Below are 17013 nucleotides of genomic sequence, written 5' to 3'. Positions count from 1 at the left end.
TTTTCACAATTATAAATAATATAAGAGATCATTTTACGGAATATTATAAGAGATCATTAAAAACTATATTAATTGTCTTTAAAATATATTTTTGAGCAAAAATATATATAAAAATAAAAAATCAATTATATAAACCAATACAAAATTTCATATAAACCCTCTTATTTTTAATATAAATTAATATTAAACCTACTATTTCACTATATTTTAAAATATTATCAATCATTTAATTATATATAATGATACTTATCATAATTATTATTTTTCATTTATGAAAATATTTTAAATGTGTATTTTAATCGAGCCCATAATTAAATTTTGGGTTGATATATTCTCCTGAAAATCGAGACTAATAAAATCGGGATAAAATTTCACCAAGTGAATAATTGATAAGAAACTTCAAGAGAACGAGAGGGAGGTAAGTAGATAAGTTATTTGGCATATTAAATTGGAGAAAAAGGAGTAAGTAGTAACGTTGCTATTTGATAGGTAATTTTCAGAACACGAGATCACATGATAAAAAATGTCAAAACCACCATACTTCTTAGTTCAACATTACTCATGAGCAATATTTTCACCAAGTATAAGTATGTATGACATCTAACTCTTATTGAAAATAAATAAATAAGGGATATATTAAAAATAAAAAAGCAAAGTGATTTGTGACTAAAATTGTAACTCATATAATGAAAACTAAGATTTTATACAATAACACAATTAAAATAAACTATGATACATCATTTCAATAAAAATTATTTTAATTCTGAACAACTTTTTTTGTTTTTACACATATATAATATTGAATATAACCATATCGTAAAAAGTATTTAACAATGTATTTTAATCGAATGTGTGATTATACTTATCACAATTATTATTATTAATTTATAAAAATATTTTAATTATGTATTTTAATCGAACCCGTGCAACGCACGGGTTTACCCCTAGTTTTGATAAAATGGAAGTAACAAGTAGAAGAAATGGAGGAGTTTGGAGATAAGAATTTTAGATGGTTCATTTGTTTTTCATAATATAAAATTCTTATGATTTGTTGGAACTATATATTTGAGGGAGATTTTTTTTTATAGATATTTGAGGGAGATTTTTTAGGGTTTATATGAATTTTTCAAATTTAATCTATATTATTATAATATTCTCAAAATTAAGTATACATCAATAATTGACATTTATTTATCATTCTCAATTAAAATATTCTCTCAATAAATATCAAAAAAATATTCTAAATTTAATTTTTGGCTTTCATTACCAGTTAAATCTGGTTTGGGGTTGATTGTTTCAGTTTCCTCTCAATCACAGTTGTGAGGGATCGAACTGCGGTACTTCCTATCAAATTCAGCGTCAATCACTATTAAATCAAATCGACTATCAATAATTGAAGTGATAATTTTCTCCATAAACATTTCTCGGGTTGGGCCATGCATAACCAGTGTGACAAGCTATTTTGTCTTGTGGAATTGATATTGAAAAAGAAATATGGAAGCATGTGTTGCACAAGTCAGCTAAAGAGCATTGACTTTGCAGCTTTACATTTACATTCTTTCCTTGCATAAATTCCTCCACTATAGTCTCATGTATTACATAATACATGGGACCAATGCCATCATGTCGTGCGCCTGACAAGTCAATAACCCAACAGATCTACATGAAATTAATTAACCACCTTAGTGAGAAACCAATTTTGAAATGTATGAACGCACAATCTTGAATGTTCAAATTTCACTTGACAAGTGACTATGAGAATAGATTGGAATATATTTCTATAGTTTGCACAAAGAAAGACTGTAATTAAAGAAAACAAAGAAGGAATAATTTCTAAGAACTTACCGTGTCATGTTAATCGGTGTTAATAATTTCTCAGATCTAGATCTCTCTCGCCGTGCTTCCCCCTCTCTCTCTAACACACATAAGCTCGACGGCATGGTCATCAACGACGGACCGATAAGAGCAACATCGTGAAGGTGAAGTTCTACGGTAAAGTCGTCGTTGGTTGCAGCTGATCGGAAAGAAAAATGGTGGTGGTGGTGGACGATCCAGTGATTCGGTGGGGATGAGAATGGAACTGTGAACGACATGATTGGGTGATGGCGTGGTGGCGAGGATGAACGGAGTGACGGCGGCGGATGACTGACGAGTGGTGTTGCAATGAAGAGAGAGAAAGTGAAGGAAGAAGAAACGACTTTTGTTATTACTAAATTACCCTTAATTTTATTGTTGGAATGACAAAAATGCCCCTGCTGTAAAAACAAAACACTTTCAAAACCAAAGAAACTAATTAGCCATCGATGTTATATTTATGGTGCGGCCCTTATTTGGATTATTTTGGTGCAGGTCTAATCTGGTTAATGAGAATGCAGTGTTAACTCACTTTGAATTATATGGTACATAGCAGTTATATGGTACTTATCATGTTTCTTTATATCTATTGATATTTCAACTAAGTGTTTACCATATTAAAAGTTACAAAATTACCTCAATGTTTAAATTGTTTTTAATTGTGATTGTAAATCAATCAAAACAAAATTACAACTAAAGTTGAAACAAAAAACAACAAAATCACTAAAATTGAAACTTATGTTCATTATATGCGTTCATCAAAGTCACTAAAATTGAATCTAAACTCCGGTAATCGGAAACCTAAACTCTGATTCGTCGGTTTTCATATTCGTAGACCTTCCGGTCGTCCTGAAGGGATTCTTAACATTGGCGCTGCAATTCTCGATAGCTCGATGAGAAGCATGCCGTTTATATTCGAAATTAAGTACATCGAAGGCTGGATATTGGGATTCAACGGATCCGAAGAAAATTAATAATTATAATTATAATTACAATTACAATGATAATCATTCAATAACGGATTCAACAATATCGGATTCAAAGATGGTGGCACTTCAACGTTGCCAGAGTGAGAGAAAAGATTCGACGATTAATGATTATGCAACGCCGGAAAAATCAGTTATGACAATTATAACAGTTATGAGGAATCAGAAGTGAGTGTGCCGGTGCAGAGAAATTGGGGAAATGACGATTCATTGTGTAATTCTAATGTTGGACCTTCACCGTCTGTTGTTGCGGCGGCGATAGTAAAGGGATTATATCCTATACCAGCACCATCGCAAAAGAAGGTGGAAATCGCTGTTGATGATTGGTCGGAGAGTAATTGGTCGGAAGGGATGAATACGAAGATTGAGAGGTGGAGGAATGAGTTGACTCCCGCGTATGATAAGGACGAGTATGATGAATTGGATGACGAGATTAATAAAATTTGTTTTTTTTTTTAATTTGTAAATGAATATTTACTTGATAGGGGACTCATATGCAATAAAGAAAAGTTTGTTAAAAAAAAAGATTCACCATGGACCTGCGCTGATGTGGGAATTAAATTAAATTCTAGTAGTAAAAAAAAAAAAGGAATGCACCGAAACAGTCCAAAAAGGGACTGCACCATATAATCTCCCTATATTTATTATATATGAGCAGTAGATGCTTGAAATATCAAATAGCCTAGCCAAGAGTTTGCAGTTAAAATATAATCCAAATGAGCAATCTTGTTGATATAGTTAGACCTGCAGCTGAAGAGGGATTATATCTCAAGGATCTGCCTCTTCAGCCAAGGATGTTGGTTCTACTCAAGGTGGGGTACAAGGTCAAGCCACTGACCTAATCTGAATGACTTGTGGTAAGCTGTAATGACTGAGTGTCATCTGCTGGTGTCAGATATGTGTAGAAGAAGGATGTCAAATCAAATGTCCTACCTTGTATGAGAAGGTAATCCTATCTGATAAATTATAATTTCTTTAATGGGAGCTGATATCTGTCTCTCCTCTGTTGATGTTATGCATAAGACTAATGGTGAATACTTTGACGAGAGACTGAGTATTTTTCTGGGAGTAGTACTGTTTGTCTGATGTGGCTCAATGCTTTACTATATGCTGAAGCATCAAGTGCTTATTTGATTTTGGTGTGCTACCAGACGCGTTAGTGGTGGATGTGCTATTTGATGTTGGATCATCAGAATACATGTAGTAATTCTATTTGTCATATGTTGAGGGGGAGTAAAAGCTCTGACATGATATGGATGTAATTATCTGATATGCACGTTCTAAGGGGGAGTAAAATTAATTGATTAAAATTTTTACTCATCTCTGATATTGAGGGGAGCAATATCGTTTATTTGTATGATACAATGTGCTAATGAATGTTGCGGCATCATGATACCCGATAATTTATTTTTCTCAGCCTTGAGGGAATTTATTTTTCCCAGTGATTCTTTTATGAGAGTTTATTTCTCTCCATTGTATTCAGGTGTTTTTGAAAAACCAATATGATCTGCACTGGTGGTACTCTGTTAGGAGCTTCTTGAAGGATGTTTATGCACAATGAGTCATTTGAATGATGATTTAAGAACCAACGAACTGGGTTCTGAAATCAGAGGCTGATGACCCAAATGATGTTGGAACATCATAATTATTGATGGGTGTTTTGTGGAAGGTGTTTGGGATTGTGCATAAGAGTGCTCAAGCAGTACGGTCAGAAAAGGCGTTTTTGACTATGTGAATCAGAATGTGGAGGTTCTGATCTTGTAGTATATTCTAGCTATGCATGACATCTTGCCTATTCAAAAGGTCATGATAGAGAATGTAGTTCTACAAGGAATGGTTGATTCTAGCCATGTCAAGCTGGATAATTATATCAGTTATTCACATATTTCTCAAGTGGTTAAATGGTTGAGTTTGAGAGAATTTATTTTTCTCTACAGATTTTTGGAAGGACTCTCCAAGAGTCTTTATTGTTGGTAAGATTGTGTTTGGAGAAGTGTCGAACCAGATGGTCCAACATTGGCCAGCAGATGCAATCTGAGTTTGATATGAAGTAAGTTATTGGTACTTGTGACTATGATATTCTGTTCTCTCATGATACAAATTCTATACTGGTGGGGTATTGTCTTGTTGATTGGATAAGAAGTGGTGATGATAAGAAAAGTACTTATGGAGGTTGTTTCTTTTTGGAGAATAATCTGATTTCCTGGTTTATCAAGAAGCAAAATAGTGTATCCTTGTCTAGTGCAGTGGTTGATTACATAGCAGCTGAGAGTAGTTATTCACAACTCTTGTGGATGAAGCAGGTGCTGAAAGAATACAATGTTGAACACAATGTTGAACACAATGTTGCATCATCTAGGAAACCTGTTTCTAAATCTATTATCCAGGTTAATCCTATCTTTCAAAAGAACCTATAAAAGTCTATTTATGTTACTGTTGATGATGTTAATGAACCTACCAAGCTTTTTTTATAACCTCATTGATTTAGTTGTCACCCCTAATGTTGAATCAAATGTGATTACCTCTGTTAAAGGTTCTATCGGTTCAAATGTTGTGGGTAGTGTTGGAACATCTGTGAGATCTGTCTCTGAAATTGTAATTCTAGATAAACCTAGATCACTTAAAAATCATAGGTCAATCTATCATGAATGTTGTGGTTGTTGATGACATTGTTTTTTTTTTTTTTAAATTGTTCATGTGTCATCTTCCAAAGTTGTTGGTTTTGACATTCTGTCATCCCCACTAAAGTTGTGGTTGTGTCCCCCAAAGAAACCTCACCTGAGTCTGATGTCATATCGGATGTTGAACCATCCTAGACCAACCCGTTAGTATTGTTTAAATCTGTTCTGTGATTCCCCAAACCGAGGCTGATATTGTTCTGAGAGTCCTCAACTTGATGAGGTTGAAGATCAACCTGATGGTGGTTTTGAGCATTTATGTTTTGAATGTGGTGGAAGAAATTGATCCTGATGATCTTCCACTTGACCAAGCTGTTGCTCAAAGTGTGACTGAAAGAGAACTGGTCATGATATGACTGTTTGTGTGGATGTGCACTCTGCTGAGAAGTACTATATATGATAAGATGTGTTGTGATCAGATGTGATAATGCTCAGATATGTGATGTTCAAAAAGGTGATTATTACTATTATATCTGACTGTTTCGAATTCGTTACTGAAACCTCTCGCTTGATGATCTGTTGTGATGACAATATATCTATTGAAAATGGTTTTGGTATGTGCTTCTTGATGCTGAAACTGGTTTATATTCATATGTGTGTGTGACTCTGAGCTTGATGTTGAGGATGACGTGCTAAACATCATGTCACTTGACAGGAAGAAAGTTGGGGTTTAGTAACTCTTCTGCCATCTTAGATAATGTTTCTTTCATTTTGAAGAAAGTGTTTAGAAGTGAAAGTTTGTGTTTTAACAGAGATAAGTTCTATGAGAAACTGGATTTTTGTAAAGATTAACAGAATTGTGTGAAGTCATATTGTGCAAACAAAGGAAAAATGTCTATTTTATGAGTGTTGACTATGATGTTTGATGTGGTGGATATTATCGATTTTTTTTTCAGAAAAAAGTTCCTAATTTTTTAGGGAAAAAGTTTCGATTTCAGATAAAAACAATTCCGGAGTTTTTCTGGAAAAAAAAGTTTCCGTTCTTTTTTCGGGAAAAAAGTTTCGGATTTTTTCCGAAAAAAAGATTTCGATTTTTTCTGGAAAAAGTTCCGATGTTTTCCGGAAAAAAGTTCCCGAATTTTTGGAGAAAATAATTTCGAAATGTTCATCTGAAAAAGTATTGCTTATACAAAAAAGAGTGAAAAAACAGAAAATATTTAAAACTTTTTTTCCGAATAAAATATTAGAACTTTTCCAGAAAAATATCGGAAACTTTTTTTTTCCGGAAAATATCCGAAAATTTTTTCCGAATAAAATATCGGAATTTTTTTCCCGAAAAAAGAACGGAAACTTTTTTGTTCAGAACAGAATTGTTTTTATCTAAAATCGAAAATTTTCCCCTGAAAATCGGGAACTTTTTTCCGAAAAAAAAAATCGAAAATTTTTTTCCCAAAAGAGATCGAAAACTTTTTTCCAAAAAAATCGGGATCTTTTTTTCAAAACTAAAAAATAATATAATACTGATAATACACCATAATATCACGTACACATTCAATCTGGTCCACAAAACACATGTCTTATTAATGAGAGACATTTCATGATCTTCCATCCTAGAATAAGCCTTAGTTCAAATTTTACCCCCTCATAAGATAACACAATAAAGATTAAGAAAGACAATAGAAACTAAAAAATTTAACTAATATTAAACTGCAAGTACAAGGTAGCACAAATCATCATGATGAGTCTTCATCCGTCGCTATTTTTAGAGTCTTTTTAATTAAGTTTTTAATATCATTTTATTAGTTTAATGTTTAATTTAGAGTCATTTAAAATAAATTGTAATTTTTGGTTTATTGGGTTAATTAAGTGTTTTTCTCTATAAAAATTATATTTTGCGTAGCTTTTATTTTCTTGGTTCGACTTAACATGTTTATGCTTGAGTGCAAAAATTATTATAAGTGTTCTAGTGTATGGCCTGGTGTGAATAGAAAAGATCAAACTTTGACCAAGCTTGGCCCAATCAAAAAGCAAAGTGGAACCAAGAAAGAAACACGAGATTTGTGAGGCTAAATAAAAGGCAGCGCACTGTTCATAAAAGAGGGATGGAAGCACATCACATGGAGCAACACACGCAGCAAGGACGGAAACGGAAGAGAAATTGAAGAAGCAAAGGAAGGCAACGTGATCTTGGGTTTATTCCTTTTCATCGTGCTTGTTTCTTTAAATATTATGTCTAGCTAAATTTTTATGATTGGTTCTTAGGGGATTCTAATTGTTATTTTTCTTGAACAATGTGATTATCATATGATATGATCAATGAATTACGAAGTTAGTTTCTTCAATTATTCCTTATGCTTAATGCTTTGCATGACTTGATTAATTGTGTAATGATTTCAATTATTTGTTTTACTATGACGATAGGAATGAATGATCGATCTAGGAATGATTGATCAATTAACTTTCACTTAAGACATTTCAGATTGTTAATTGAGATTAAAAGATTAAAGTTTGTAAACCTCAATTGATCATAGATTACCTAAGACATTATGAATCGATGATCAAGAGAGAGGATTATGTTACCAAGACATTGGGCATAATCATTTTTGATTTAATCTAATCGTGAAACTGAATCGAGTAATTTGTAATCATACATGAAATTACCAAGAGAAATAGTAATTAGATGAACCAAAAATCGCTGTTCTTTTATTACTTGAAATCCTAAGTTATTTGATTAAACTTCAAACCAAAGAAAAATCCCCCTTTTATTTACGTTTTAAATACGATACAATTGTTTTGTCAAGATTGAAACAATCCCGGTGAATACGAACTTTATAAATTTTATTACTTAACGATAAATTAGTACACTTCCTAATTTGTTATCACATGACGTGTAGGAGAAAAGATGTCCACACCAAAACACTAGCCAAGCAAAAAGCCAAATAAAGGAGTCAAACAATTGAGTGGAATCCAAGGTATCATGATTCTTGACACTTTACCATTAGAAACTATAATTGTATTTATTATATAGGGTAAATAGTGTTATACCCCCTGCAAAATAGGCGAGTTTTGTGTTACCCCCTGCAAAATATTTTTTTGAGATTACCCCTGCAATGTCAAGATTCTTTGCGTTACCCCCTGGTTCAACAAGTGGGCATATGACATGGAAGAATCTTGACGTGGCATGACACGTGGAAATTAATTTATTTTTTATTTATTTTTAATTGCCAACTCATTAATTAATGTGGATTTTTAATTAAAAAAATGAAAAAAAAGCTTAAAAGTTGTTATATTTTTATGAACTTACTTAAAAGAAAGTTTTGTTATTATTTTTTTTTTGACTAAAAGTTGTTATTATATATAAAAAAAATTTCTTATATATATATAATAACTAATAATAGAGTAACAAAAAAAAATGAAGATGAAAAAAAAACTAATAATAATAATAGTAACAAAAAAACTAATAATAATAACTAATAATAACACTACTACAATTTTGGTCTACAATAGCACTAATTTAATAGCACTTTTACGCAAGTGTTATTAAAAATATGACTCTGACGTTTATAATAGCACTTTCCTATCAGAAGTGCTATAATAGAGTAAATATAAATTTTGAGAGAGACCTTCAATAGCGCTTTCCTTGCGGGCGCTATAAAATGTATATCCCTTTGATAGCACTTTTGGTAAAACGCAATTATAGATCATAGATTGGATAGCGCTTCTTCATAAGTGCTATTATAGGTTCTTTCACAAAAAATAAAAAACTAAAAATGCTGAAATTAAAAAGGTAAACACACCGTTCACTCACCGTTTTTCTCCATCGTTCCTCACTCTCAATCACTCCTCACTCTCCATCGGTTAACTCACCGTCTTCTCCATCATTCTGACGAACTCGTCATCTTTTTCGACGAACTCCCGTCTTCTCCGACGAAATCAACCCTTCTATCCATTGTTCACCATCAATTGAACCCTAAAACCTTCTTCTCTCCATCATTCCCAAAACTTGTTAAACCCTAAATCCCAAATTGAACCCATCAATTAGAAGATTCATAATTGGCCTTTTCTTTTTGCAATCAGTTTGTTCATCAAATCAAAGAAGAAATATGTGCCGCCTTTCCTCTAATCTTCGATTCACAAAATCAAGTTGATTCGATTCTTAATTAGTTCGACTCATTCCCTTTTGTTCGATTCTCCCATTCAGTTTCTCTGTGTTCCCTTTCGTCAGCCATTCCGTTTCGTCAATCAAAAGCTTCAGTTCAGGTCTACTATAGCGCTTTTTTTTAAAAAAGACCTACAATAGCGCTTTTTTTTATAAAGTGCTATAAAAACATACAAAAAAAATAAACAGGCATACTATAGCACTTTAGTGTATGAGCGCTACTAAAGATAGGACATACGATAGCACTTTTAAAAGTGTTATAATAGACACATACTTATAATAGCACCAGCTTCTATAGCACTTTAAAGTGCTATTAAAGCTAAAAAAAAGTGCTATAGTAGCCCTTTTTTGTAGTAGTGATAATAGAGTAACAAAAAAAAAACTGCAATCACATAGTAACGCAAGAACAATCGCTTTGCCCTAACCCCCAAATTGAAATTGAAAATGAAGAACAATCGCTGCATATGAACGGAACGAAAACGAAGATGAAACTGACGAACACCAAGAAGAAGGAAATGGTGAACTCGAAGAAAGAAACGACGAAGAAGAAGAACGAAACTGTGAAGACGAAGAAGAACAAAACTGAGTCCGTGAGGAGGTAAAGCGATTGTTCGTCGGTTTCATCTTCGTTTTCATTCCGTTCATATGCAGCGATTGTTCTTCGTTTTCAATTTCAATTTGGGGGTTAGGGCAAAGCGATTGTTCTTGCGTTACTATGTGATTGCAGTTTTTTTTTTTTTGTCACTCTATTATTATTAGTTATTATTATTATTATTATTATTAGTTTTTTGGTTACTATTATTATTATTAGTTTTTTTTTCATCTTCGTTTTTTTTTTGTTTCTCTATTATTAGTTATTATATATATAAGAATTTTTTTTATATATAATAACAACTTCTAGTCAAAAAAAAAAAAAAAATAATAACAAAACTTTCTTTTAAGTAAGTTCATAAAAATATAACAACTTTTAAGTTTTTTTTTTCATTTTTTTAATTAAAAACTCACATTAATTAATGAGTTGACAATTAAAAATAAATAAAAAATAAATTAATTTCCACGTGTCATGCCACGTCAAGATTCTTCCATGTCATATGCCCACTTGTTGAGCCAGGGGGGTAACGCAAAGAATCTTGACATTGCAGTGGGTAATCTCAAAAAAATATTTTGCAGGGGTAACGCAAAACTCCTCTATTTTGCAGGGGGTATAACACTATTTACCCTATTATATATATGAGCAGTAGATGCTTGAAATATCAAATAGCCTAGCCAAGAGTTTGCGGTTAAAATATAATCCAAATGAGCAATCTTGTTGATATAGTTAGACCTGCAGCTGAAGAGGGTAATATAGACCTCCTCTACAGTGTACTTAAAAATAACCCATCAATTTTAGCGGACATAGATTCAGAACAATTAGTTGAAACTCCTTTGCATATCGCGGCATCTAAGGGGCATATCCCTTTTGTCATTGAGATTATGAATTGGAAACCTTCATTTGCTTTGAAACTAAATCCAGAAGGATTGAGCCCTATCCACCTTGCGATACAAAACAAGAGGATGATGTTGTGGTTTGTTGACATGAATAAGGAACTTGTTAGAGTCAAAGGGAAGGGAGGGTTGACTCCTCTTCATCTTGCTAGTCAAATTGGAGATGTTGATATTTTAGCTGTGCTCATCTGTGCTTGTCCGGATTCCCTTCAAGACGTGACTGTGTGGGGTGAGACTGCTCTTCATATAGCTGCCAAAAATAACAACTGTGATGCTCTTAATCTCCTTGTTTCCTTTCTTAGGAAATATACTGGCAAAAATGCTCAGTGGTTAGAAAATAAAATATTAAATTGGAAGGATGAGGATGACAACACCATTTTACACATTTCAGTACAAAATAACCATCCAAAGGTAATTTAGTATTCCCTTAATTTGTACTATATTATTTCAATCTCTTATAATTGATACTAGTATAATACCCGTGCTTATGCACGGGTCGTGACGTTGCCGTGATTTTATTTTTTAAGTAGAAATAATGATTAATTCCTTCAAAAAAAAAATAATGATTAATGTTCATTACATAATTTGATTTCAATTTATAATTTTTCTATTAAGATAATGCAAAAATAGATATTAATAAAATAAATTATAATAGGTTGAATATTGTATAGTGTGAAATTAGTTCCGCTAAAAAATTACTTGTCAATACAAAATTATTTTCTAGTGTATGATAGTTATAATTGTAATATTTATCAATGACAACTTGTCCATATATAAATAATATTGAACCTATTGCAATGTTATTTTTAATTTTATAGTTGTAGAAATTTATTATATATGTGTCATAAAAAATAGACACTTATATTAATAAATGAGTAGAAATATAAGTCCCCTATAAATTTTAAAAAAATAGACACTTGTATTAATATATGAGTAGAAATATAAGTTGTCATACAAATTATAAAAAAGTAGACACTTGTATTTATAGATGAGGAGAAATATTGGTCCCTTACAAATTATAAACAAATAGGCGTTTGTATTTATAGATGCGTACAAATTAAGTCTCCGTATAAATTATTATAAAAGAAGAAATATTTTATTATATAAGTGTAGTTGATTATTATTTTAATATTTTATTAGCTTGAAATGTAGTAAAAAGACAATTGTGCCCATTTATTTAAATAGGTGTAAAAAATGAAGAAAAAAATGGAGAAAGGGTAGATAGGTAAATTCGATAGTATCAATAACAGAAAAAAATAAATATCATTTAATAATTTAATTTATAAAAATGAATGAATATATATATATATATATATATATATATATATATATATATATATATATATATATATATATATAGAGTAAGTTATAATAGCTCGAATATTGTATAGTGCGAAATTGGTCCCTTTACAAAATTATTCATCATTGCAAGATTGTTGTCTTATGCATGATACAAAATTACTCGTCAATGCAAGATTGTTGTCTTGTGCATGATAGTTATAAGTACTTCCCCCGATCCTTATTATTAAAAAAAAATTATTTTTAAAATTCATAGAATAATTAATTATCGGTGAAAACATGTTCATATATGAATAATTGTTGGGATGTATTTCGTATTTTAATAGTAGTAATTTTTCATATACTTGTCCTACAAAATAAAAGTGAAAAACAAAAATTGTAGACTATAACACTCATAGAATTTTCACTCATTAGATCTAGCTAGAGAGTGAGATATGTTTGAAAGTTCTATCATTTTAAAAGGAGAGGGAGTAGTAATATGCATTTCTACTATATCATGTAGCCTTCCAGTTATTTTAGACATAGTTGATAAATATATGTCCCGTATTTTTATAACAAAATAGACATGCATATTAATAGATCTGTGTAGAGATTATAAAAAAATACACACGCGTATGTAATAAAGATTCACGTAAAAATTATAAGAAGATAGACACACGTATTAATATGTGATTACAAATATAAGTTCGCGTAAAAATTTATAAGAAATAGACATGTGTATTAATATATGATTATCCCAGTAAAAATTATAAAAAGATAGACACACGTATTAATATATGATTAGAAATATAAGTCTGCGTAAAAATTATAAGAAATAGACATGCGTATTAATATATGATTATCCCCGTAAAAATTATAAAAAATAGAAACACATATTAATATATGAGTAGAAATATATGTTCTCGTAGTGCATATATATTTAGAATTGGATTTAATTGATATGCACTGACGGTGTAAAATAATTTTACACTGTCAACCAATATCAATCATGTTTTCCGCCACATCACCCCACTTTACCCCACTTTCTCAACATGACATGGCAAAATGATGGTTATTTATTGGACGATCATGTAAAACTATTTTACACCGTCAGTGCATATCACTTAAACTCTTTAGAATTTGGTGTAGAAGTAGAATAGTATTTTAAACTTCATAAACTACATATTAGTGGAAAAAACAAGGTGTCTTAATATGGTTTAAGCAAGGGTAGTTATGGCATTTAAGTATCTTGTTTTAATATATATATATATATATATATATATATATATATATATATATATATATATATATATATATATATATATATATATATCATGTTTGTTACTATTTTTTTTGTCGAACAGTGTAATAGTTAGAATTTCACTTTTTAAGATGAAATAGTGGGAGTATGTATGAGGATTCGAACCTCGATTCCTACTTTTTACATACCAATTGAGTTATGCTCACGAGACTGTTACTTGTTATTTTAAGTTGTTAATAAAAAAAAAGCTAAATTGTTCTTTTAGTCCCTTAACTTATTTTTTTAGTTTTATTTTGATCCCTTAACTAATTTTTGCTCTATTTTGGTCCCTTAATTATAGTTATGTTGGTCATATTCATCCTTTCCGTTATCTTTCTGTGAAAAATGTTAACGGACTGTTAGTTCTTAACTTTCTTCATCTGCTTCAATATGTTCTCATGAAGCTTGAACAGTTTATCCAAATTAGAAGGCGTGAAGATCTTTAACATCACCAACATTGTTACATGTACATGAATCATATAAAAATTAAGTTAAGGGATTTAAAGTATAATTTAGCCTTAAAAATTATTAGAAACTTTATTATATTTAGTAAAAAATAAAAACCAAAAATAAAATTTGATTAAATTTTTAATTTTTTTTTGTCAAGTAGCCTAGTGGCTAGAAAATCCACCTTAAAGGTGAATAAGCGGAGTGTCCTGGACTCTTGCACATATAGTGTAATGTCCTTACCAACTAAGCTAAACTTTTTTTTTTTTTTGAAAACTTGGTATCCGACCTTAGGACCGACTAATCCAAGGGGACCAATCCCACCGCCCACTTGTGGGGGCCCCATTTAAAGCCAAAGTTTTTTTGCTCTGTATGGACTTAGCCCACCGAAATTGGCACCAGTGGGAATCGAACCTGAGACCTTGAGAGGAGCATACTCCAAGGGCCCAAGTCAACACCACTCGACCAACCCCAAGTGGGTTCCAACTAAGCTAAACTTACGGGGACTTATTAAAATTTATTAAAAGTAATAAAGTTTACAAAAGTCCTAGCCATTATTTTTTTTACAATGAAATTGAATATTGAACTAAGAATCTCTAACATACTGGACTGGGCAATGAGCTTAAGGACATAACCAGCGAGCCCAATGAATATCAGAAGGAGAATAGGCCCAAATCAAGTAAATCCTAAATATCCATTAGGCGACACGAAGCCCCGGGCGTGATTAATAATAGCGGGGCAACGCCCGGAAGTAGAATCCCGTATTGTTATAAATATCTTTTTCTTCCCTGTGTTAGCAACTGACTTGGGAAGGAAGAAACCAACTTCCCGCAAACCGCCATAGCTTGGAGACCAAGGTTTTCATCCCTATCTTCACGCTATACCACCGAAGAAGATGCTAAGGACCGGATTTTTAGGAACCCTTACTTGGAGAAGAAGACTAGAGGCTCTATAAATAGCTCCTTACTTTCATTTGTAAAGAGATCCTTTTTCTGACTTATAAAACTCCCAGGGTTGTTGGGATTGAACCAAGTGTAACCACATCATTTAATCAATAATACAAACCCCTTCGAGTTTTTACCGGAACACATACTATCTAAATTCTTCACCACTAGACTAATCCAACGGCTTTAAAGTCCTAACCATTTGTTCAAAATAAAATAAAAGGTAAGATTTATACTCCCTCCGTCCCATTTTATAAGACCTCATTTGACTAAATGCACTATTCATATGTCTTGTTTTGACCGTATTTTTCTACAAGTATATAAATGTAAATATTATCATATAAGATACAAGTATTTTCAAAATATCAAATTTTTATAATTTTTACTAATGCACAATTAAAAATATTGGTAATCAAAGTTATGCATTGGTGTGCGTACAGTGGTCAAATAGTTCTTATATCTTGGGATGGAGAGAGTAGTAAGTTTAAAGATTTACTTTTAGCACTACTAGTCTACTAGAATGTTCTAAATACCAACGGTAGCTACTGGCAGTATTTTTAGTTGCTAATATTAAGAATGATCTCTAACAAATGTATTGTTCTTTAATTACTTGATGGCGTACAGAAAACGATTTTGTTGTTGTTACTGGCTGCTGAAATATATCGGAACGCAAAGAACTTGAACGACCAAACAACATTAGACGTGGCAATAAGTGTAGAAATTAAAAAATTATTGTCTCGTTGGGGAGTAAAACCTGGCTCAGAAGTCATCAATCCTCGAACACAAACAGAAAAGATTAGTTCACCGATCACTGTTATAGGTGTGTGCTCCAAGTACATAAATCGTTTTAGAAGTACTGTATCGGATGAGCAACGTAACATTTTATTGATAATTTTCACTCTTATTGTAACGGCTACCTATCAAACAGTACTGAGTCCCCCTGGTGGATTACATCAATCTGATGCTGCTAGTGACAACAATGCAAACATCATTTCTTCCAATTCTACTATCTCTTCTACACTACCAAGTGCTGGGAAATCGGTCATGTCAAAAAGTGTGTTCTTTTGGTTTTCATATTTGAATATGATTTCCTTTGCGATATCAATGCTACTAATACTTGTTATGACCCCAGGAGGGATGATGGATTCACCATTGTTCATGCTTCCAATGAGTTGTTTTTCCATTAGTTATCTATATTCTATGTGGATGATATCCCCTACACATTCCAATACCGTAGGCGTTTTGATCTTCAATTTTACAGTTCTGTTTGTCATGCTTGTTGTCATCATTATTTCACAGTATTATAGACTTAAATGGGTGTTGAATAGGAGGAAGGTTATTGTCACGAGATAAATATGATGGCACGGTAGTCACTCTTGACGTACATCTGCAACTCAAACCAATGTCAGACAGGTTCACAAACAACAATATACCTCAACGTGGATTGGATTTGCAATTTTCTCCTTCTCATTGTTTTCCTTAGCAAATTATAAGTCATTGTATTCAAATAATTTAATCATATCTTGTATTTTTATTGAATGTAAGTGCATAATTGTTGTTTGGATGAAAATTGATTACTCAGCAGCATGATGTGTGAGTGTGATGGTCTTTTGCAAAGATTGATTCTATAACTCTGATCCTTCAAAAGAAAGACCAATTTTCAGCATTAATTGTTTGTATCAATAACTCAATTTTATTGTTTGTATCAATAAGTTGGATGAGAGAATAGTTTAGAGACTTTTTAATTTGATTGGAAAAATAAAGCATCCCACACATTAGATAGATTTTGTTTGCTCGATTTAAACTGGATTGTGTTTGATTTTAACTAACTCTTTACCATTTTAGAATGACTTATGATCAGTTGGTAAGCAAATGAATATTCCTAATCCTTTTTTGGTAGTAGGATATATTTAAGTTGAAGAGAGATTGTCCGAAAAACTCG

At 31.7% G+C, this 17013-nt stretch overlaps 1 protein-coding gene across 1 annotated transcript; it reads left to right on the top strand.

Moving 5' to 3' along the window:
- Window positions 1-10838: 10838 nt before the first annotated feature.
- LOC123906803 (ankyrin repeat-containing protein BDA1-like) lies at window positions 10839-16700 on the top strand. Its single transcript, XM_045956798.1, has 2 exons — window positions 10839-11513; window positions 15696-16700. Exons 1-2 carry the CDS (start codon window positions 10914-10916, stop codon window positions 16422-16424), a joined length of 1329 nt encoding a protein of 442 aa, XP_045812754.1. The 5' UTR covers window positions 10839-10913; the 3' UTR covers window positions 16425-16700.
- Window positions 16701-17013: the final 313 nt, after the last annotated feature.

This window comes from Trifolium pratense, linkage group LG2 (genome assembly GCF_020283565.1).
Source record: "Trifolium pratense cultivar HEN17-A07 linkage group LG2, ARS_RC_1.1, whole genome shotgun sequence".
Lineage (NCBI taxonomy): Eukaryota > Viridiplantae > Streptophyta > Magnoliopsida > Fabales > Fabaceae > Trifolium > Trifolium pratense.
Note: the sequence above shows the minus strand (reverse complement) of the source record. Positions and strands in the feature narration are given on the sequence as shown.

Coding starts and splice junctions, on each gene's coding strand:
- LOC123906803 (XM_045956798.1), top strand. CDS start 10,914: ATGAGCAATCTTGTTGATATAGTTAGACCTGCAGCTGAAGAGGGTAAT. Junction 11,514..15,695: donor TACAAAATAACCATCCAAAG/GTAATTTAGTAT, acceptor GATGGCGTACAG/AAAACGATTTTGTTGTTGTT.